Source organism: Pongo abelii, chromosome 2, assembly GCF_028885655.2.
Source record: "Pongo abelii isolate AG06213 chromosome 2, NHGRI_mPonAbe1-v2.0_pri, whole genome shotgun sequence".
NCBI classification, from domain to species: Eukaryota; Metazoa; Chordata; class Mammalia; order Primates; family Hominidae; genus Pongo; species Pongo abelii.
The window spans coordinates 177,936,289-177,960,967 of NC_085928.1; the positions used below are offsets into that span (position 1 = coordinate 177,936,289).

Sequence of the window (24,679 nt, forward strand, 5' to 3'; positions counted from 1 at the left end):
AATAACCTGCCTCATCCAGACAGCCCACTATGTCAACACGTTCATCCCTGATTGAAGACTTCAAGTCTTCGAGTCTTAGTGTTCAGTTAAGAAAATTTCAAATATTGGTAGGCTGGTTAGCAAACAAACAAATAAAAACAAGAAAAACTAAACAGGAAATAAAAAGTGGGGAGGCAGAACAACTGGGGAGCACCTGCTATGGTTCATTGATTTTTATACAGCCCTGTGAGATATTGCACTGGTAAGGCTTAGGGAGGTTGAGGAGGTGGTTCCCAGGACTTTCAGACAAAGATGCTTCCAACCCTGGCTATGGTATGGCCTAACCAACTCTCCATAGAGACTACATAACTGTTTCCTTAGCTAGGATAGTCATCTTATTTTCCTAATGTATTATTAATGTTTTGTTAGTTAAATCCATAAAAGTGAAACTTTCTTGCTTAAAGTAAGGCTGTGGATGGTCAGGTCAGTTTGGATTATTACTCAACCCACTTCGGCCAGAGCAACTGCTTAATGTATTTTTCTGTCTCCACCCAGAGTGTCCAAGTCACTGAAGATTAAAGAATGTTTCCTGTGGTTGAGATCACTAAATATTTCATATATTGAAAGCTCTGATATGCCCTAGCTACCACATGACATCATTCAACAAGAAAAGATGATAAATCCCAATTTAGTCTTCTGGCCTCCAATGTAAGAAATAGTACAGAACTTCCATTTCCAGTCTCTTTCTCATTGAGTCTTAACTTAAATGTAAAGGAAGAAAAGAGGAAGAGGAACTTAGGAATTGATGGAGTCAGATGATCCAGTGATTCCAACAACAACTTGAACATTGCTACAATTGTTCTTATTTGCAAGTGAGAAAGTGGAGACACAGAAAGATCAAGAAGCTCATCTAACTTCCGGAAGCTAGTGAATGGTATAGCCATGGGTGAAATTCCTATCTTTCTCCTTATGTCACAGCAGGGAGAAGCATAAATGCCTGGGTCTATTATTCCAGAGTAGAACCTGGTTCTATTGTCCCGTCAACGGTAATTGGCTCACCATCAGGGCATCATGATATAATGATGAACACTCCGTTGAAACACAATAAAATAGGAAAGACCTGCCTATGTTTCTTGAGACTTTTATTTTATTTATACAATATATACACATATATTCATACACATTGTTTCATGATACATTTATTTCTTCCTGTGGTCTCAGTTAGAAATAAAACTAATTAAACTGCCGAACAGCTCTCCTATTGGGATTCCGCGTTATTCTATAAAAGCCAGAGTTAATAGGTTTGAGAAACATTGTTTTGAGGGAAAGCAACTACACTAGTAGTTTTTCCTCTAAGAGCAGAGATTAATAAAACTACTGACTCATGCAATTTCCCATTGCCATACTCTAAAATTCCTCAGTGCGAGGATACAGCTGTGAAAGACAGCTGTATCTCACTTTTATATAATATTTGTAATTATTAAAAAACTACTTCACCATAGACAATGTGGCGTGCCTACAAACAAGGGTATGGGCATGTGTGTGGTTAGTGGTTAGAGGATAGTCAACTTAGGAGGTTAATATTGGTGGTGCCTAATTATGAATACACACCCAGCAATGGTTGACCAGCTCTTAATCTAATATAGTGACTCAATCCTGGCTCTACATTAAGATCATCAGAGGGCTTTCAAAAATATTTTAGCAGTTATACTATTTTATTTTTAAATTATCATACAATAGAATCAATATTTTATTTATTTGTTGTATAGTTTAATATTTTATTTTGTTGTACAGTATATTTTATTTCTTTTGTTGTACAGTTCAATGAGTTTTAATACATGTATAGATTTGTATAACTACCCCCACAACCCAAACACCATTTTACTACCCCAAAAAATTCTCTCCTGTGTGTTCTATCCCTTCAGAGTCCCAATCTTCTCATAACTATTACCCCTATCAATCATAATTTGTTGAGAAGCTTTTAAAAAATATTAATGTCAAGCTCTGCTCTCAGAGCTTCTGATTTAATTAGACTGGGTGGGGTCTGGAGGTCTTTTTTTAAAATGTAATACACAGCCAGGGTTGAGGAACTGGTGCTCTCATCAAAGTCCACACTCTGAAGGCTACTACCAGAAATGCTTCCAATATCGTCATCTCAACTCAGCATTAAGTGTTTCATTGGCCAGCACTATGGATATTAAAGACTTCTTTTCACTGGGGAAATAGTGTTCAAAATATGTGAATGAGTTGTAGGAAGTATGGTATGGCACCTCTACCCTCTCACAAATAGGTATGAGGATCTGATAACTCCAACACCCATTGCAGAAGAACACACACCACTTAAGGGAAGGCTTGGGCACAGGATGTAACCAGAGGTTTGACAGAATTCTGCTCCTGAAATATTATAGGATTTGTCCTGAGCAAATCCTTCATGCCTGTCTAGAATTCCTGAAAGGATTGGGAACTATAATTTCATTGGGCCTTCAGAAAACTTTAGATGTCTGTTTCGACTTGCCTGTAAATATTTGCTTTGCCGATTTGGTCTGAGACTTGCTTTCATTGTAATTTGCCATCTGGTAGAGAAATGTTGAGGTGGGAAGTTTACTCTTTCCAACTTCTAACTTACAAAGCAGTAGTTCTCAATCTTGGCTGCACATTAAAATCACCTAGGGAAATTTAAAAATCCTGATGCTCAGACTGCAATGCAGAGCAATTAATTCAGAGTCTCTGGGAATGGGATCCAGGCATCATTATTTTAAAACTCTCCAGGTTTGTAGCCAAGATTGAAAGGTTACTAATATCTGCCAAAATATTATCTAATAATTTTGAACATATAAATTGGCTTGAATCTATTCAGCTCATTAAGCTGAATTCCATCTTCCTTCACCAACACATCTAAACCTGTCTTCCAGCAGAGCAGCTGGCTGGCTGCCCAGTAACACCATGCAGCTGCAGATCATCTTTACCCTGACCTCTCCCTTTTGAGTCATAAACTCTGCCTAGAAGATATATCAGTTATCTATTGTTGTGTAACCAATTACTCCCAAACCTAAAAGAATAAACATTTATTTTCACATAGTTTGTGTGGGCCAGAAGTCTAGGATAACTTATCTGGGTGGTTCTGGCTCAGGGTTTCTAAAACGGTTGCAGTCATGTTGCAGTCATCTGAAGGCTTGACTGGGGCTGGAGGATCTGCTCCACGCTCACTCGTGGCTGTTCAGGCTGTAGGCAAAAGGCCTCAATTCCTTGCCACATGAACGAAGGTCACATTACAAGGCTGTTTGAATAGCCTTATAACATGATAGCTGGCTTCCTTCAGAGTCAGTGATCCAAGAGAGATAACATGGAGGAAACTAAATTGGCTTTTATGACTGAATCTCTGAGTCATACATGGTCACTTTCCTTCAGTTTTATTTGTTTGAAGCCAGAAACTAAGTCTAGCCTATGCTCAAGGGAAAGGGAACTAGGCTCTATCTCTCAAAGGGAAGATTATCAAAGATTTTGTTGACCAATTTTAAAACCATTACAGAAGATAATTGACCAGGTTTTATGGAATATAAAATGTATTTTGACTCTCTTTATGAAATAGAGTCTAATTCTACTAGGGTATATAAACTTAACAGGAATTAGATACCCACAGAACCCAAAACACTCAGAGCTAAGACCACAAATTTGAATTTAATGTATTAATACACAGCTATTGTAATTGGTATCCATACTTTAAATTTTGAAAGAAGAAAGGACACACCAGATCAAAAGATATCATCTCATCTCGTACAAGCCCATGTTCCAATGAACCAGTTCTTTAAAAGATATGTACTTTATGAGACATGCTATGTATGTGTTAATAACAGATAAACGGAAATGACCCTGAATTTCAAGCTCCATTAGTAACATACAGGGAATGAGGAGAACAAGGTCAGCCAAGATGGTAAAGGAAAAAGGATTTCATTTCCAATTACTTAAAATAGTGTACAAATGTAGCAACAAAGATAATGTTGAGTGCTTGCCAATTTAAAATAGAAGGGATTATAACAAAGAACCAGAAAGCCTTAATAGCTGATGATCTCAAAATCTTCTATTGTCTATAGAAATAACTGTTTTTACAACAAATATTTGGACCATGTAGACTAGGTGTTTACAGTCTGAAGACCAAACCTGACCTGCTTTCTGTTTATGTAAATAAAGTTTTATTGGCACACAGCCATGCTCATTCCTTTACGTATTGTTTCTGACTGCTTTCACAGTACAAAGGCAGAACCGAGTAATTTCAAAAAAGGCTTTACGGCCTGAAAAGACTAAGAGATTCACTGTCTGCCTTTTACAGAAGAAGTTTGCCAATTTTTGATGTAGACGAAAGAATGGGGATACAAGAGTATTCATAACTTCATTAACGATAATCCTTAAGCTTTTATCACAGATCCTCTGGGCCTCAAAGACAGATCCAAGAAGAAAAAAGATTGTTTGTTTGTTTTTTTTTTTTAAAAAAACCATGTCATTATTTATTAAAACTTACTACATTTGAGGCCAAAGGACTAAAAGTTAATCAAAATATTTCCTTTGTCACGCTAATATTGTTCTGCTTCATAAAATATACTATGCTGAAGTAAGTCAGTTTTCTTTAGTTTGGTCAGTTTAAGATGCTCAAACTAGTTACGATATAAAGGGTAGGGAGATTTACTGGCAAATAAAATCACAGGAAGGCAGAACATGGGAATTTGAACACCATTTACTTTCTTTGTGCCTTTCTCTGACTCTCTCCTTTTCCTGCCTTCTCCCGTCTCCTCCTTCCCTCCATTCCTACTCCTTTTTGTGTATTGGCATCATTCTTTCTTGCTGCAACTTGGTTTTCTCCACGTGATGAGGACTATGACTCCTGCAATCTCCTGGTGTATGTGTTTCACGCCATCTCCAAAGCATCTAGACGGCATCTCTCTTATTCAGCCTCAGTGCAGAAATCTCAGACTGAGAAATTGAAGGGCTACTTTGGGACATGCTTGCTTTCCTCCATCAATCACTATGGTCTAGAAGATGTGGTCTAGAAGATCAGGTTTTGGCCTGCTCCTGTGGTTACAGGACCTGCTACAAACGACGGGCAGAAGTGTTAGTGTGGAGACAAAAGGCCGACCAGTGGATGATTACATATCCTATTCCACCATAACAACTCCCATCACAGTCACAAGACCGAAGGAACGTGTTGCAGATATAGCATCTATTCCTCAGCTTAGGCAGGCCTCTTAACAATCACAATTAATTATTAAATATATTCTAATTTGAAAACCTCTCTAGATTTCACAGATTCATTCACTTGTTTCTCAAGAAATTCTTTATTCTTTATGCTACAATTGATGCTTCAAAGAAGACAGACATACAATGTTATTTCTCTCTTTGACTATCTCTTTCTTAGATCAAGTAATTCCAATTTCTTGGTTCCTCCTCCAGAGCCTGTGGCTGAGACTTCATTCATTTTTTGACCCTCTTAGTACTTGTTATTGCAGAATTTAATATATACCTTCTTAATATATGAAACTCAGAATGTGACAGTGGACAATGATCCAAACAATTCTTGATATATTTGAAATTAACAGTGGAATCTGATTGATCTGGGAAGAATTCCTAGCTCTGCCATTTATTAATGTGTGTCATATGGTGTTGAAATAATCAATATTTCCTTTTTACAGATGAGGACTCTAAGCTATCAATTTAAAAAATATTTATTGAAAATTTACTATATGCCAGTGCTTGGGATACAATAATGACAAGAGAAATATGGTCTCTACTTCCAGAACATACATGTCAAGGAGAGTATAGACAAATGTATAGACTGCTTCCATGCACTGTGATATGATATGGATAACATGGGTGCTATAGAACAGAAGGGTATGCATCCCAGACTTAGGAGTCAGAAGGGTGGGAGGTAGACTCTTCCCAGAGGAATTGGTATCTAAGATGAGACCCAAAGCAACCAGCCAGGCAAAAGAGAGGAGAGCAAATAAGGGTTGAACAGAGTTTCCAGGGAGGGTAGGTGGCAAATATACCATGATATAAAAGAACATGATGATTTAAAGGAACTGAATGTAATTCAGGTATTAGTCCAAAATCTTCAGGTGGCAAGTGACAGAAATGCAACTAGGTCAAATGAAACAGTAGATTTTATTAGATCATTAACTAACCTATAGAGAGACTTCGCTGGCATCAGGGATGGCAAGATATAGGGACTGGAAAAAATGCCACAACTCTCTCTTCATCTCTGCCTCTAACTTTTGCATTTCTTTAGAGGTAAAATTTGTTGTCTACTTTTATAGACTATTTTTTTTTCCACACAACAAAGTAAATGAACACCAGAAGCCCTGAATTCATGACATAGTAGTTTTGCCATTGGGAGAGAAAACAGAGCTGCTCTTTTCTATTTGCCACAGCGTGCAAAGATGCCAATGATTGTGCAGAGTATGAGATTTTATCCACCTTACAACTAAAAAGTTTGCCTGCTGCAGTTTCATGGATGGTGGCAGAAGGAACTACACTGCTGGGTCAGAGACAAAGGACTCCATTTCTCATGATCCAGCAGCAGTCGTGAGCTTCATGTTCACATCAGTTCCCCTTAGTCTCCGGGTGTCATGAGGTCAATGCAGAGCAGCCCAAGTGGATGTTGCACACACAGTGGGCATCTGTCATAGCTGAGGATCCCTGATCTTAGGAAACCCTCATCTTACAAAGAAGCTGCTGTCAAACCTGTCTAAACTTTTTCCCAAAGGAAGACATCATTATTTAAGTCAAGAAACAAATCTGCCCTCTGACCCAGAAAGAGATACTGTCTCTAGCTTCCAAGGCTTTTTGCTGTGCACGTATCATTGAAAACACAGTCTAGGATAAAAACTGTCACAAGCTGCGTAGAAACTCCATGGAGGGATTGCCTTCCAACAAAAAATTCCAGGGAAGGAATCAAAATTGATGTATTTTAGGTCAAGTGCCTGTCCTCTATCAAGCACTTTGTCCAAGGAGATGGGATAGTATTACTAGCTCTGCAAAAGTCAATTTCCCATCCACACATGGGTTAAGGTCAGACACCAAGACATTAGGAGACGAATGTGCTTGACAAATATTAATCACATTTATTATGATTCAGTATTAGAAGGGATAAGATAGGGCCAGATCATAAAGAATTATGCAGGCTATGTTAATTAGTTTGGATTTTCTCCTATAAGCAATAGCAATTTGTTAAATTTTATAATGGGGTAGGTGTGGTATCCTTAGAAAAATCACACTGGTACAGATTTTAGGGATCGGCAGTAGAGAGTAAATGAAGAAACGAGTTAGAGAACAGTTATATTAGTCCATGTGAAAGGTAACAGGGGTCTGAACCAGAATAGTGAGTATGGAGAGAAGTGGGCAAATCTGAGGATATTTTTGGTAGCAGTCAAAAGGAAAGAAGACAGAATCAAGGACAAACATCATGTTTTTGTTTTGGGAAACGTCACGAGTTGAGACAGAAAGCCTAGAAAGAGAAGCATGTTTTAACAAGATAAATTCAGTTTTGAAACTTACATATTTTACATAGGATGGGACACAGAAAGCTAGGCTAAGGAAATGGATTCAAGACATTTGTATAACACATGGATGGGAAGAGGATTGAACAGAAAAAATACCTCTAGTACAAAACCTGAGGAACACTAATATTGAAAGAGCAGGCATAAGAAGAACCTGTAAAAAAAGATAATGTAGTCAGTATGCTAGGAAAAAAACTAGGAGAAAACAGTAGAACAGAAGCCACAGAAGGTGATTGAGAAATAGAATTAATTCACTGTTTTTAATGGCTGTGTAAGATGACATAGTATAGATGTACTACAATGTAATAGAACTAAAAACAAAACTAAGCATTAAAAGAAGTTAAATGTTAAGTGCTTTGGAAGACAAGGTTCTTCAGTTGTGAGAAGCTGATTCCATCAACCTTACAGGAATACTGTGGGGATTAAAGTGGATCCTATTCACATACTTCTTACACTATGAGGGCATTCAATACACGTCAATAGTTTTCCTTGTAAAATTAAGTCACTGGCACATGTGGCTAAGATTATGCTTTTACTCCTAGATCTCTTCCAAATCACTTGCAAATAACCAGTCATTGCATGTGTACTAGTTTTGTTGTGCCCCGTTAGACTCATTGCTAATAAACGTGCCTTCCTCCCACAACCCCCACCCCCACCCCCACCCCGACTATATTCTTGGTACCAAATCCTTTGATTTACTGGTTGCACCAAAGTCACAGACTGGCAGGATGAATACTGGTGACATTTTATTTCTTGTCACCTCATTAACGTAGATCAGCTCAGGCTGATTAGTTCTCCTCTAGACATTAGTTAGAATGGCCCTGTAACTTGGTGCTATACAGAGAGTAGAATGGTTTGTGATTGTTGCTTTCCTAGGGGGATTTAAAGTTTTTCGTTTATTTTTTGTGTGTGCATGCACGTGACACTCTCGTACGTTCTGCCCCATTTCTTTTTTCTTCCCTCAGAACTGGCTCAAATAAACATCTTTAGCTCTTTCTTTAGAAAAAGAAGGGAAAATCACATGCCAATCCAAGCAGAGAAAGATACAGAAAACAGAAGCAGGTGGGAAAAGGCACTTTATAATTCATTCATTTATATTGGTATCTCTTAAAATTTTTCTTTTTATGAAAAAGAACAGAAGAATGTTAGAAGGTCATAAACTAGTAAGAGTCCACATAGTTTAAAAGATTTGCCACTTTTTTTTTTTTTTAGCTTTATTGACTATTACCAACTTTCAGTATGGTTCAAATAATTAAATACTGCAACTGGGACATTAAAAATACAAACTAATTTACCAAAATAATTGTATTCTGAATATTATGTACAATATTACATATTTTACATTACATAATGGGTTTTTATACATAAAGGTAAGATTTCTGATTATTGGAAATACAAAGTACAACTGAACAAAACATTCCTATGCGTACATACACAATCACTCAACTGGAACAATCAAAACCATCTATGAGTGTGGTTATTAAAAAATAAAATTACATTCATACAATGGTAGAAAATGAAATGTTTTTATTAATTTGATTATTAATACAAAACCACACATATATGAATTATATAACCTAGTGTTATATATTTAAAAATCTTTATGCTTGCAACTGAAATGTCTCTACTCCAAGGGAAGTTTCTGATTTTTAATTTTCTTATTTTAAGGAATCTATTATATTCACAATGACTAAAATGCCTTACACATAGGCAAAAAGCAGACTCAATCCCAGCAAACAGAAAAACCATTAAGAGTCTATCATATCACTATATGTTTCACCATATAGTTTTGAAAAATAATCCTATTTGCAGTTTGGTATGTCTTCATATTTATACTTATTATCAAAGTGATTGCATATTGAGGCACAGAGCTTAAAGAGGAAATATATATTACTTATAGGGAACCAGACACTGAAACAAGAATATCAATCAATGGCTTCAGACAAAAAAAAAAAAAAAATTGAGAATGGGTGCTCGCATAGAAAACACCACACACAAACACTCATTAGTTTTTAACCAAGTCACTAGTCCTTAAAAAAGGTGAATATGTTGATGTGTCCACACCTTGTTTGAACACTGCAATACCTGATTAAGACCAGGATACTGCCACATGAGTTTTAATACTCTCTCATTTTTAAATTCAATCCCTCTTAAATAGAACAGCTATGATTTTAAAGCAATGACAAACATTTTTCTAACTGATCTGAAAAGTCTGAAAAACAATGTCTTTACAACAAAAATGGATTTCCAATTGTATGTCACTTTGTACATAGATCTCACTCCAGAGATACATAGACTGGTGAAAATTCTGTCAGAGCTATACATAAAGACATCAGAAGGGCAGCAATTAGTAAACAGGCCATTCTCTTTAAAGTCTGCATGGCATTTTGCAGTACTCTCTGTTCTTAAATCTCCTGTATTTTACCAAAGGCAAACAAAGAACACCTGGAAACTGGAAGCCAGAAAGGTAACATGCTGAAACATATACAAAATCAATGACCTTTCCAACATCACATAATCTATTTAAAAAATTGGGACTTGGGGGCTCAGGTTTACTTTATTGTTTTTCTTCTTTTTCATGTTTTAGCTTGAATATAAAAGAAGCTCTAGACCTACGTTATCAAAATATATTCATATAAATGTATGCGCATTTCTAATACAAAAGTTTTAAAAAAGTCTAAGTTCTTAATTTTTGTAATTAAATATCCTAGAGTTCAGTAGGCAGATTTATGTTTGAGCAGCTTGAAAAGAATCCGTTGGCTGAGCGTTGTCTAGAAATTGGGTGCAGCTACATTTCAGCTCTTCGATGCGATTTCTCAGCAACTGCAGCCCCGTCTTCTTCCTCCTCTTCTTCCTCCTCGTACTGTTCCTCTCCGCCTTTGGGGCGGTTGTCATCTCGAACTTCCTGCTCTTCTCCATCATTATTTTTATCATCAGCCTTAAAATTAAAAGAAAAAAGAAAAACTAAGAGATAGTATAGAGTTAGTGATAATAATTCTCTCTAAAAACAGGATGAAAAATTATTCATTTTTGGAGGAAAAAAACAAGGAAGAAAAATGATATGTAAGCAACAGTGCTGCTGTCTCTCCTACTTTTCATGTTGTCACAACTTTTCCTAATTTCAGGTGGGCCTGTTAAATTCAGTTGTAACTCAGAGGTACCATTACCCACTGGTACCTATCCCAAATACATATATCTCTCCTATACACATGCACACCCACAAACACTCAAGTGCTCAACAGAAATATGTATCCCGGTCATACATTTTCATCATTTTCACCATAGGTCTCTTCAGCATTATGCTCCAGTTCCCTTTTTTTCTCTTCAGTCAAATCTTCCTGAACCTAAAACAAACCACAGATACCATTTAAACACTTTTGACTTTTAAGCACTTGCGATAATATATTTTGACAATGTTATCATTTAAACACTTGCAATAATATATTTTGATTTCCAAAAAGTTCACTCAAAATAGCAGAAGCAAAATTAAATATACAATTGAAAAAATAGGTCAACGATTTATCTACTAGGTGTGAAGAAATGTATAATACACCTATTACAAAAATCAAAGTGATTGATCCTGAATGTAGGACTTTTGTTTGAATTTCTGGTTTATTTGAATCATGGTTAAAATTCCAAATATAAAACATCTGAAGAAATTTAGCTTATAAAATCAAAAATTCTGGCCAGGCATGGTGGCTCACACCTGTAATCCCAGCACTTTGTGGGACTGAGGCAAGACGATCACTTGAGCCCAGGAATTTGAGTCCTGGGAAACAAAGTGAGGCCCTGTCTCTACAAAAAAGAAAAATTTATAAAATTAGCTGGGCATAGTGGTGCACGCCTGTAGTCTCAGCTACACGGGAGGCTGAGGCAGAGGATCGCTTGAGCTCTGGAGGTCAAAGTTGCAGTAAGCCATGTTTGTGCCACTGCACAACAGCCTCGCAGCAAGACCCTGTCTACCCAAAAATAAAATAATAAAATTAAAATTCCCATTTCTCCATATGGGAGAACTGTAGAAATTTGAGAGCTGTGACACAATGTAAGTTCTATGGAGGCAGGAACTGTCTGTCTTATTCAAGTCACTATCTAGATCAAGCTTGTCCAACCCGCGGCCTCTGTAAATCCTCTGTAAAGGCACAAAGAGTAGACACCACTGCCTACATACAATGTAGTAGAAATTTTATGTATCTGTTCTATACTTAAGAATATATTTCTCTGGCTAAAATATCTAGAAAATAAAATACAATCATTTCAATTTCTTTATGAAATAGTCTATTGAACTGCCTCAAAAATTCCTCTCTCTCTTTAGTGTTCTAATACAACCTTTCTGTTTTAAGTAGTTTTCATTCTTGTGCACTATTATTACTGTGTAAATGATCCCACTATTTATCTCAAAATGTAAACTAAAGCAAGCATCCAAATATTTGTGCTAAACAGTCTCTATTTAATGATCATATCTCACAGAAATACAGGGTAGGGCATTTTCTAACTAGTTAACTATTTTGAAAACCATACATATGCCAAAATGTTTAAGTCACTTGAATGCATTTCAAAAAAACTGGTGAACATCGGTTAAGTATAATGCAGTCTCCTAATACCAAAGAAAGTCCGATCTCTTCTAGGATCAGAGAATAAGATCCTTGAATAACACAAAAATCACTTATTTTGGTGGGGGGAGTGGAGGAGACTGTGGAAAAATCTAAGAAATGAACAAAGGAAGGAAAGTATACAGATGCTATAATTCAGAAGAAACAAATTACGTGCTGCCTGAAGGTGTACAGCCCAGGTGAGACAAGAATGAACTGCAGCCTCACAGAAGAGTTTTCGACAAAACTTGGCCTGTTGAGAGCCTACAAAGGTGACTCTTCAAAGATACCCTGGGCAGAGCCAAACCTTTGTGAACCTCTTCTAACCAGTCCAACGCCAGTTTGACCCACAGCCTCTAAACTAACCTCAAAATAAATACATTTTGAGGACAAAGGCATTGAATATCTATTGTATTCATATTTCCTGGTGGAATGAGCTAAAGACACCTATCTTGTCTCACCTTATGGTTCTATCAGTGGTCCATAACATCTCCTCTGCCCATAGTCGTAGAGCCTCATAGTGACATTCCACAGGACATTGGGATGAAAACAATGAAGTACTTACTTCAGGCTATCTTAAGGTCTGACTAATTGAAATGTCATTAAATTGCTGAAGTGTCCCTGTCAATTTTGATTAACAAAGACATGTCTTTTACAGCCTTAATAATGAAAATATATTATTTATAAACATTAAAATGTTGTAGTTGAGACTGGGGAAAAAAACAGCCTTGAGTCTATGCCGTATGGCAGGAAGAATATCTAAATCAGAGATCAGCAAACTTTTTGTGTGAAGGGCCAGATGGCAAATATTTAGGCTTTCTTGGCCATAAGGTCTCTCACAATACAACTTGACCACTCCATGTAGCACAAAAAAAAAAAACCAAAAACAAAAAAACAAAAAACTATAGACAATATGTAAACAAGCAGATATGTTTGTGTTCCAATAAAACTTTACTTCTGAACTAGGCTGCAGCCTGTAGTTTGCCAACTCCTAACATAAACTATGGAGTCAGAAAGACCTGGACTAAAGCCTTGGCTCTGCAGCTTTTCTGACTGTATAAATCATAGGTCAATTGTTTTGGTTATGAAAATCTTCAAGCACATGCAAACGAAGAAAATCATTCAATAAACCCCTTAGAGCCACCACCAATGTTCAAAAGCTATTTCAATATTGCCACACCTGCATCATCTATCACTTTTCTATTTTTTACAGTGAATTATTCTTAAACATTCTAGATATCATGTAATTTTACCTTCACATATCACAGTATATATATCTAAAAACAATAAACAACTTATATAATCATAATGTGATTATCACATCTGATAAAATAATTCCATAATAGCATCTGATGCCTCGTCCATACTTACATTTTTATGATTGTCTTAATGTCTGTTTACAGTTGGTATGTTCTAATCATGATTTAAAGGAAGAGAACACATAACATGGGACGCACTCCCCTTTTTTCCCTACTGCTATGGATTTGCAGTTCTGTAAAATGACCCACATTCTGAATTTATTTGCTTCTTTATATCACTTAACTCATTTCTCTAGTCCCAACATTTCCCATAAATGGAAGTTAGCATAAAAGTTTGAATGAACTCAGGTTCGATTTTAAAAATAAGGGTATCTCAGAGGTGATGGTGTACATTTCATGTATTTTTTAAATCACATCAGGAGGCACACACATTTATCTGTCTCACTTTTAGTAAGGCTAAGGTTGGCCATTGAGCTCAGGTGGTGACAGCCTGATCCCTTCATGGTAAAGTTCCCTGACCTCTGTTCATCTAGTAACATCATTCATTGATGACCGTTGCTTAGATCAATTGCTTCAATTAGGGGTTACAAAAAAAAATGGTCACTTTCTATTTCCATCGTTCTGTCTATATTCACTAATTTGTATGAAGAACTTTCCCATATCAGCTATATAGTTACTGTGCATGTTACACTTAATTATGGTAGCCTTTAAAATCAGACCTAGGTGAGCTCTAATCATGTTTCTAACAATAAATAAAACCTATGCAACCTTCCAATTTTTAACTAACCCCTCTGAAGCCCAAATTTCTTATATGTAAAATAAAAGCATTGGGTGAAAAATCAATGATCCTTAATTTCCTGTATGTATGTGTGGTTGGGGAGTCAGGGACCCTTTTAACACTTTGGTTAGAAAGTCTTTAGCAAATGGTCATATACACACAGATAGGAGTTTCAGACTTCCCAGATGCCATCCACAACTGTCTGCCCTAGGACTATTTCTCTAAACAGTATGATCCTGAGCCGTCAGGATCAGCTGGTGGTGGGTGGGTGAAGGGGCACTTATGAAGAACTCTGCTTCCTAGGTTCCATAACAGATAAGATCAAAATCTCAAGGGTAAGGGTCTGGTCCAGAAATCTGTGTATGCCACAAAGTCTTCAAGGTGATCCTTATTCACAGCAAAGACAAAGAACTATTTCCTTGAGTAACGATGGATGCTAGGTTATCTCATTAGTCTCTGGAGATGGGCTATAGAAAATTTAGCTTGTTCACCAGTTGTCAATATAATCTTATTTAGAGACCACTGATTTCAGTGATTCTTTAGGAAACCCACAAATGAAAATTTTCTAATTTTCCACACATATAGAGAACAGACTCTTAGTTAAATACACATTATTATTCTAGTAACATATTACTGATATTTGGGGCAAAAGCAATGCAAACTCATCTTAAAGGCAGTAATGCCTTTAAGTAATGCTTCTCAGTAAGGTAAAGGAACAAAATGATATGGAGGTTCTAACTGATCTTTAAAATATGACTAGACTAATAAGCAGAAGCCAAATGATATTCTTTTATAATGTAGACATACAGATTATGTCTCCCACAACTGGCCCTCTTAGCATCCTGCTAAAGCTATCACAATGCTTTGTCAGATTTCCCAAACAATGCTTCTTGTTACTCATTTTTATCTACTGAAATATGTTTTAGGCATTTTAGAAATGAGCCTTAACTGATGACACAAAGTTTAATAAATGGCCAAATCCAAAATAAAACAGGTCCACTGAAAAAGAGTCTGAAATGGGCTTTGGCTAGATACCCTCTCTTGGTGTCTATTAACACCTTTCTTTTACACATTGAAGATATTATGGGTGTGCCAGGGCAGAGAGCTGAGCCTCAAGTAGTTAAGAACAGTAGGATCCAAAGAGATAGATAGAATGTGATGAACAAAAGGCCTTCAGCAACATTAGCTACAGTGACAAACACCCTGCTTTAACAAGAGAGTTTCTTCCAATTGAAAAGCTTCTTGGCCAGGCATGGTGGCTCACGCCTGTAATCCCAGCACTTTGGGAGACAGAGGTGGGAGGATCACCTGAGGTCAGGAGTTCAAGACTAGCCTGGCCAGTATGGTGAAATCCCGTCTCTACTAAAAATACAAAAATTAGCCGGGTATGGTGGCAGATGTCTGTAATGCCAGCTACTCGGGAGGCTGAGGCAGGAGAATTGCTTGAACCCGGAAGGCGGAGGTTGCAGTGAGCCGAGATCACCTCATTGCACTCCAGCCTGGGTGACAGTCAGACTCTGTCTCAAAAAACAAAAAACAAAAAAAAAAGAAAAGCTTCTTGACACTGATTCACAGGCTGGTAGTCTCATGTAGGTGTATGTACATATTTGGCCAGTGAAGGTGAACAAATGCCTTGTACTTGTTCTCTTCTGCACGTTCAGATTAATCTGTTTTCAGTTACATTGAGGGAAATTAAAGTATTCTGATTTCTTGGTCATTTAATCTATATATTTTTGAACATGTAAGTAATTTTAAAGTGTACACGGCACTTTTTGGCAATGCCATAAATCGTCTTGTTTGCTTACAAGGCGATAAAACGTTTGGAATGTAAGCAACATAAGGAAGGGATCATGCCTTCCACTCAAACAATCCCAAACAAGAAACAAGAAATGCTTGTAAGTAATAATAATTTTTATGTCTTAGAAAGATGACACTACAGCACTAAGATAAAAGAAGGCAGGGTAGTATAAATTTCCTAAAATCATACTTCTTTTGGGTCCTCTTAGAGGCCAAGTCTGTAAGTTTGATGGGCTATACCTCTGAACAGGTGGGGCCCAGGCAAGATGCAATTCTTCCCCAGGAGGAAATGCTGACAGAAATAAGTTTGTGCGCTGGAGGGGAAGGGAAGTGATGGCAGCCACAGGCCATGCATTCTAGTGGTTAGCTGGGGCAGCTGCAAGACTCTAAGGTTAAATGGAGATTAAAAAACAACAACAACAACAACAACAACAACAACGCACAGTTCCATAACATTTCATGGTTTTCAGAGTGCTTCCACCAATGAGGTTTCATACACATATGCACGTATAAACAATGCAGTATGCGTTTCCATATTCTACGTTCCCCTTTATTTTTCTCATTTTGCCATAGTCTGACAAGAACTTTGTCTCTATCACTAGTGCTTAAATGGTATTTGGGAACCACTCTTCTCTCTCAAGGGAAGACCTGGGAACGATGGACAGAGGTGGGAAGATGCAAACATTAATCATCTCATAACCACAAAAATACAACACAGCATGAACAAGGGACACTCGGGGGCAGAGAGGAAAGTTTACACTGGGAAGAAAAAAAGGCACGTGGGACTTCCACTAGGAGCACATGGAGCAACAGTTCTCAGTGACGGGGTGGCAACCTGGAGCACATGCCGGAGGAGGCCTGAACACTGCTTTAAGAAGTTTTGGCAGGGACCAGGTAAACAGAATTAGGACCTGGGGCCAGGTGCAGCAAGAGGAAGAGTCCTGTCAGTCCAGCAGATCTGAAGGGGATGATTGGTGGGATGAGGAGCAGTTGCTGAGTTTAGGCAGCACTCAGCCAGGACAACCTCCTCTGTCTTAGCACCATTTCTCCTTTCCTCTTGCCTCTTTCTTCTCTTTCTACTCTTGATTCCTCTTGGATCTCAGGATTTCTCTCCTGTACCTTAACTGATCATAATATAAAATTGAAAAGGAATCAGTAAACACCGGTTAAAATTTTACGTTTAACCTTCTGAATTTTTAAAAAGAAGCCAAGGTGAACCTTTTCTCTTTTAATCCCTCAAAAATTCCTAGTATTGGACATAATAAAACAAAGTGGTATTAGTCTAGACATCCTGTTATATGAGAAGCCTGGATGAATATCTTTTTCTTGCCAAATGTCTTAATATTCAAGGTCGCTATTTTTTCTGCTGCTCTCTTTCTGACAAGACAGCCAAGGGTCTTGATTAGGATGAGAAACCAAAGAACAAAAAGATCAAGCCAGTTAAAGTGCAACTTATTAGAGATGTTGCCACTGACCTTAAAGAGCAATATCCTTTTCTGTTTTCCTGGTATAAGCACAAATTTTATCATCAGCTCTGAAAAGTTTACAAAATCAGTAAGAACAAGAAAGCAGACCTAGTCGAGGGAACTGTGTGTGTGACAGCACAGCTCATGATTTCTGCACAGGATCTCCAGTGGTGGGGTGTGTCTGTTTAGTCTGCCATATGTCCACCCTCCCATGGGGCTCCCCTTAGGGATAAAACCACACATTTGCAAGACACCTGGCTGAGAAGCAGCTCTGAACCAGGGTTTTAATTTGGTAACTACTTACTGGTCCATAATGAGACTAAATACAGGGTCTTGGCCTAATTTGTATCAGACTCTTAAATATTGCAGTTGTTTATGCAGCGGAATGCTGTGATAAAATGGCTACAACAAACAGCATTCACCAATTACACCACATGTAGCACCACAATAAATCAATTACACCATAAGTAGCACCACAATAAATGCTACTTATATCTAATTAACAACAAGATGCCCGAAGTTTACAATGAAAAGCAGACTAAAATAAAATATTAAGAAACTCTATCCAAATGCATTTTATTCAACTGAACTCTTTACATCTTTTTCCTCCTCTTTTATTGTTAAATTTAACTAAGATACTGAATTCTTACGAGGGAAGAGGCCAGAAGCAGAGACTGTAAAATTTACAAAAATGTTTGGAGGGTGTTAAGTGGATTCCGACAGACACTATGGGGTATTCCTGTGAGGTAGGCACTGGGGAGATGCCTGAAGAGAAAGTTACAGGGGCAGTCCAGATTCCCTCAATGCGCACAGGGAGACAGAAGAAAATATTCTTACAAAAGATCACACAAATCTAAGTCCACCATTCCTGGAAAGCCAAATGCCTTCTTAGTTCAAAATTTCAGGTGAGAACCAAAGAGATGGATTCTATTACCCTGCTTTTGTTATCTTCTAACCAAATGTCTCCAGTGCCATGATCCATTTTTGCTTTAAACCACCCTTTCTTATCCTGCTTAAATCTTTCTGAACATTTCTGTGGAAGGCATGTCAAAGTCAATACTGCTGAGGTTTGTTTAAGGTTAGTGTGTGTGATAGACCAATCTGATCAGTCTCTGGGATTCAATTCTTACTACCTCCTCTTCTGCCTCTTCCTGGTACTGTTCATCAACATTATCCTCCTGCTGGTCTGGATTTCCTGCCATCTGTTGAAACAAAAGGGCAGGTTCATGTTACTGTACATCAGAGATGCCTTTTACACAGTACTCTGGGACAAAGAACAAGCATGCCACCATGAAAAGGGCACTTTCAAAGCGTCTGTAGCCAGGAAATGATGAGTAATCATTTCCAATACAAAGCCCAGGATGTCCGCTACCCTCTCTCTCAGAGTACAGGCATATCATGCCATAAAGTGGCCTAAAAACCACCAAAGTGGCAAACCTTCCGTCAATGCAGAATACGACTAACCTTTTACATAAACCAGATGTTTGTTAAAATAGCCCAGTTAAATCCACCCTTCCTGGTGGCATCTGCTTACCACCAAATGTTCCTCCACTTCTGTATTTTCTTGCTTTTGATTACTTTGTTTTTGCTCTTCATTTTCATCTGGCAAATTTTCTTCTCTCACTTGCTCGGCTTCTTCAAATTCATCCTCACCTTGATTATTAGGGTCATCTGCTGGGTTTATATCCTCTACAGCTGCCCTCTGTAAAATTTTAATAAAAAGCAACTATCACTTCAAAACTGAGGATCAAGTTTAATTTCATTTGAAAAGGCTGCCCACTGGCAGAAAATGAAATCGCCCTTCCCTCAATTGTTCAGATCTATCCTTGCCAAGACTCACAAGAATCAAGCATTGCACTGTCAAAAGAGAAAACTCCTGCTTTACTTGTCAGAGGCTTGATGAATCAGAATGAGGTTCAAATAGCACTTCTTTCCTGCAAGTGATTTCAAAATAGTTCTCAAAACTCTACTGACACAAGTAATGTGAACAGAACTGAATAAACAAGAAAATAATTAATAAAAGTCAGAGGACCAAGTGAGGAAAAAAAATACTAATTTAGGTGGGGGATTTAGATGGACAATTAACTCTTTTTGCTGCTATGTTGATTTTTATACTAGCTTCCCTGTGCAAGCAATTTTTAACATGTCAGCAGGTGAAAAGTGGTTGATGGGAAAGAAGGCCCATACCAGAAAGGACCCATAAAAAGGATATGAAAAAGAGACAAGAAAAAGGCTAATTCAAAAGGAAATGGTCATTGTCTAGTATGGATCCAATTTCTTTATTAACAGTCACTCCCATGAAACAGAGAGATGTTGAACTGGCGAGGGATGGGAGTTAAAAAGGGCTGAGCTACCCACCTGCCCAATAGGGCAATATATTATGAAAAATGTCCTCCCCAACTCATCTCCCAAATTACTGTGCTCAACAAAGGCCCTTCATATTATCAACTTTAGAATTATTTCGGTTTTCCACATAAGCTCCCAAAGCACCTTCCAAATAATACATATCCTAATAAAGATTTAGATTTTAGAGCCTGAGATGGGGAGGAACAGTGATGCTTGTCATGAGCTTCCCCAATCATTCCCAGGTCATCAACAAGACACTTACTAAGGCTGTAAATGATTCTAAGAGACAGTAAAGCCACAGAGTAGGATTTGGTCTCTATCAGTATTCTCCAGACAAGATTCTACTTCAATTCACTTGAACATGTTTGAGAGTTCACTGCCGTCTCAGCTGATCTATTATCTGCACATCCCTGGCCATGAATGTTACTTCAGTGCAAATGACACTATTCTTGGGAATGTAGAGACTACCAAATTACCACCTTCACACTAAACTCTAATTACTCCACAATCTCTTGTCATATGGATTTTCTTTAGTGCACTATCAAAAATTTGTATGGAAATACAGGAAAAATGTAACATATTCTTTTCAGAAAAAAGTACCAAATATCTTTTGCAAACGTTCATAAAATTGACTAGCTCAACTCCGACCAAGTAACAGGTATGAATTAGCAGGCACAGTTGTTACGTCCAAATAAAATAGAAAAAGAGAGGAACAAGTGGGATTAACCATTTCTAATTAAAAGGAAGAATGGTACAACAAAGGCCAATGTTTCCCAGCATGTTCCCCAGAACAAATAAACAGACGACAGGAAAGTAAAGGATCATATAGTCAAGAAATCAAAGCCTACAGCAGTTCCCAAACAAGTGACTGAAATGCCCTTCCTCCCACCCCATGCACATTTGCAGGCCTTTGTACACTTGCTTTCTTGCTCTCTCCTGGATAGTCTCTTGCTCTCTCATATGTTTCTGCTCTCAAGTATTTGCTCTTTCCTGAAAATATTTCAGGACTAGGTGCCCTGGAGCATATTTTCAGAAATCCTGATGCAAGGAATGCCAGGGAAAGGTGTTCTGCCACATCTCAGTGCAAGTTAAGTGGAAAAGCTGTTTCCAGCAAAAGGGCTTTAAGTAGCTAGCAGGATGACTTTCTTGATGATTAGCAAGGACATGGGTCGTCCTTTTAATCAGGGCTCATGTGATAGCACAGACTGACTGTTATAAACATGGTAGTTGATCTATTAGCAAGAGATGACAGGGCAGCTAAAATAAGTTGTAAAAGTCATCTACACATACACACAGGAACAGGCTCACTAAACATTTGCTTGCTTCACTTGTAGGCAGGGCCAAGGATCTAGCCCACCCAGCTGAACTGGAGGTCTCAGTCTTTTTTGGTAAACACAAATAACAATGCTGGTTATTAGATGTCTACCTACTTATATTATAAATTTTCTGTGCCATTGCATACCTGAACAACTCTTCATGTCTCAGACCACATAGCCTTATCCACATATTTATTAAAATGGTCACTAGACTGCTAAGAGATTACAGAGAGTCACACAACACACCTAACACTCTAGCAGACTGCTCAACATGCTCAGGAAGGGTTAGTTTCCTTTCTCTGGTCCCATCTCCAACTTCCACATTTGCCTTTTATTCCTCCTATCTTTCAGAGTTACTACATATTTCAATGTCTCTCAATTTTGCTTTTCTAGGTTTTAGTTTTATTAATCTAAAAGTTATCAGAAAAAAAAAAATCCTGGTTTTGTTTTTTTTTCCCCAGAGCAACTTTTAAACCAGCTCACACATACACGTACACCATGGTTTACAGTTAAAAACACTGCTCATCTATAATTATGCAAGCCATTTTCCTTCTGGGCTGAGGATATAACAGAAATATCTGGGGCTGGAGGCTGGTGTCAGGCAAGTTTTCAACTCTCTTTCCCACCTTATGAGTTTACATGTGTCAGGGGCAGAAGAGAGGATACTTACATCTGCCTCAGATTCTGGGTCGGCTTCTCGGGGTCCTTGTTCACGAGGCTCATGTCTATTACCTGGATCTCCTTCTGCTTCATCTTGGTGCTGGTTGTCTCTTTCATAGGCTAGCAAATCAAAGGAACTAAAATCAGTCCAAAATGAATCAAACAGGATTTCCCTTTCAACTCAAAGAAAAGCTACCAGTGGACTTTTCTACAGACTATAATACCTCCACCTCTGTTAACTCAACATAAGGCCTATGTCCTGGCTTTTCTGAATAAAGTTATGTTCTCTTCACAGACTGTGTGTCTAAAGAGATGATATGGGTCAGACACTTTTCTTCTAAAATAAATATTTTTCACAGGGGCTGTAATTTTTCCCCCATATGCAAGAAAACAACAACAATCAAAACTCTCTCAATAAAAGAAAGCCCAGTTGATTGGACACTGCTGAAGAAATCAACTAATGTTTGATAATATCAGAGGAAGTAGCTGGGCTCCAAAAGAAGAAATTGATAGTTTCAGGAAATGCAAGGAAGAACTGCCCCATCTGTGGAGCTCAGAAACAAATATAGCCCATCACATGTTTTCTGATACAGTAATGATGACGACTGCCACAGCCCAGAAACAGCACACATTCATACTCAGACATTTACTTGCTGCTTTTTGAAAAAATATTTAGATAAAGAGAATTGTATGAGCATAAAAAGAGAAGAACAAATCACTTTTTAAAACAAGTAAGATAGAAGAGGAAAGTTTAAGTATATGGAGTGTACTAAGCCTAGAGAAAATAATGAAACAGGGTAACTTACCATCAGGCTTCAAGTGCACAAAGGGGTTTACTACACAGAGAAGAGGACAAGCCATTCTCTAGTCTTACTGATATTGGAACAAAAGAGCTTAAAGTGCCACATGGGGGACATAAGGAAAACAATTTCTTGACTGTAAGAGCTGTAAGATATCACAACGCGCTATTGAGGGAGGTTGTATGTAATCACTTTCTCTTTGACTTTTTAGAAAAGATACACATCTAAGTGTTAGTGGTGCCAGAGACAGTAAGTTACATTCTGGTTCTATTATAACAGTAAGCAGTATTTGATAAATTACATATTAAGTGCTTATCATAAATGAAAGCTACTATTGACTTAATTTGAAAACATTTTAAGGCAATGATGTAAGGACTTCCAAGGTAAGGAGAAAATGTAGATGTTTCCCAAAGCATAATAATCCTATAATAATTTGTCAGAAATATTATAAATATTTAGTATATAAAAAGCTTAAACTACAGGGAAAATGATAGAGAGGAAATAGATTATCTTGAGCATTTTTCACTACCAGCATGTACTGTTTAAGAGGATTAAGAAAAAGACACGATTCACAAACCTCCTTTGCACTTAGGTATGCATACAGCTCATTGATGTTATATAATATTGGCTCATTGATAATATACAATGTTATCAAGTAATTTATTAAAACATTCATCATCTAGGAAGTCTCACCACCTCCTTCCTCTTCTTGGATTCCCTGGTCCTCTGCTCCCTGAACGATATCATTATCCATAGCATCATAATGAGCTTGCTGCCTACGAGAGACACAAACATGATAAATCCAGTGAGACAAAATTCAGAGGCACAGTTTGACATAGGTCATTTATCTTTAAAGACAGTAATAAGTAATATTTCTCAACATTTTTAAGAAGCCATGAAAAATTTTTAAAAACCTCTTATGTATGCAATTAGGTATAATAAAAATTCCAGATACACTTTCAAAAGGTATCTTAAAAAGATAAAATATCTTTTAATGATAAAATAAAATAAAGTTGGCACAAAGCCTGCAAGGCTATTTGGAGACCTAACCTACTGCTTTTGAGCAGAAAAAAATATCATTTTTAAAATTAAATATTTGGTATTTAATTTTCAAGTAGCTGTCCTGCCTTGGCTATTTGGGCAATATGAGCCCCTTAACTTCATGAATCACAAATGCACAAAACTGTTTTTAATTTGCGTATGAAAACTGGAGCAGGGGCTGTCTTCATTCATTGAGGAAGGGGAAGGCTACCGGAGCTGCTCTTGGTGCTGCGGCCGGCCCTCCTCAAGCTCAGCCTGCCTCTGCAGGGCCATCTCTCTTGCCAGCTGCTGCTGCTGCTGCTGCTGCTGCTGTTGCTGCTGTCGTAGTAAGTGCCCCTGCAGCCTCTGCTGGTGCAAAGCTTCCTGGTGTTCCCGCAGCCGCTGGGCCTCCTCTGCCTGCTGCACTGCCAGTCTCTGCTGTTCCAACTGTTCCTCATAGGGTGATTGGAATTTGATCATTGGCTTGGCTGAAGGGTATACCTAGGGTGAAAAAGAGTTGGTGCAGAGCAAGAGGGGTTAGCTCCTCTGGGTTTTCTCTTCATTTATTTCTCCTGACAAACGCAGGAGCAGAGCTGGTTTATTAACGACTATCTGTCAGGTGAACTGTGATTATACATGAAGTCCAAAAACTCCTATTTCCCAACTTTCTCTGAATCACCCTTGGCTTCTTTAGCAGCTGATATTTCCAACTGTTGGTATTAAGGCAGATTTTCAATGTGCTCCCTTCTCAAATGGAACAGAAGGCACAACAGAAGATAACGGTTTCAAGCTATAAAATTTATGTTCACAAAGCTCTGATATAAACAAGTAGTTGGTAACTTTGGTAACTTCACATTAACTGGGCAATCTGTGACCTGATGCTATGCCTAAGGCTTTTTCCATGAACAGTTAAAGACTGAGGGATGCTAATTAACTCTAGTAATGTATATACCAATACCAGGCTAAGCATAGCCAAAAAAAAAAAAAAAAGCCACATTCCAGATAATAGTGGAAAAGCAGATATTCAATTTTTTTTCAAAGAAACTAAGAATGGCTGAGAAGATGGTGCCTTCTGATTAAAGGGAAATCTGATACAGCAATTCTTAAAACTCTGCTTCCCTG

The 24,679-nt window shown here is 37.7% G+C and overlaps 1 protein-coding gene across 4 annotated transcripts in view; it reads right to left on the minus strand.

Moving 5' to 3' along the window:
* Positions 1–9,036: 9,036 nt before the first annotated feature.
* Positions 9,037–24,679, minus strand: part of GOLIM4 (golgi integral membrane protein 4) — an 80,195-nt gene continuing 64,552 nt past the window's right edge. For 2 of the 4 annotated variants that reach the window (XM_024245219.3, XM_024245221.3), the window contains 7 exons: positions 23,790–24,058; positions 23,231–23,313; positions 21,748–21,857; positions 18,950–19,117; positions 18,549–18,617; positions 10,790–10,870; positions 9,037–10,464 (listed from right to left, as the gene is read on the minus strand). In XM_024245219.3, the coding sequence (XP_024100987.2) occupies positions 10,315–10,464; positions 10,790–10,870; positions 18,549–18,617; positions 18,950–19,117; positions 21,748–21,857; positions 23,231–23,313; positions 23,790–24,058 (930 nt within the window). In that variant the 3' untranslated portion in view covers positions 9,037–10,314. The remainder of the gene's footprint in view (positions 10,465–10,789; positions 10,871–18,548; positions 18,618–18,949; positions 19,118–21,747; positions 21,858–23,230; positions 23,314–23,789; positions 24,059–24,679) is intronic. The other 2 variants (XM_024245220.3, XM_024245222.3) reach the window with 1 other exon arrangement.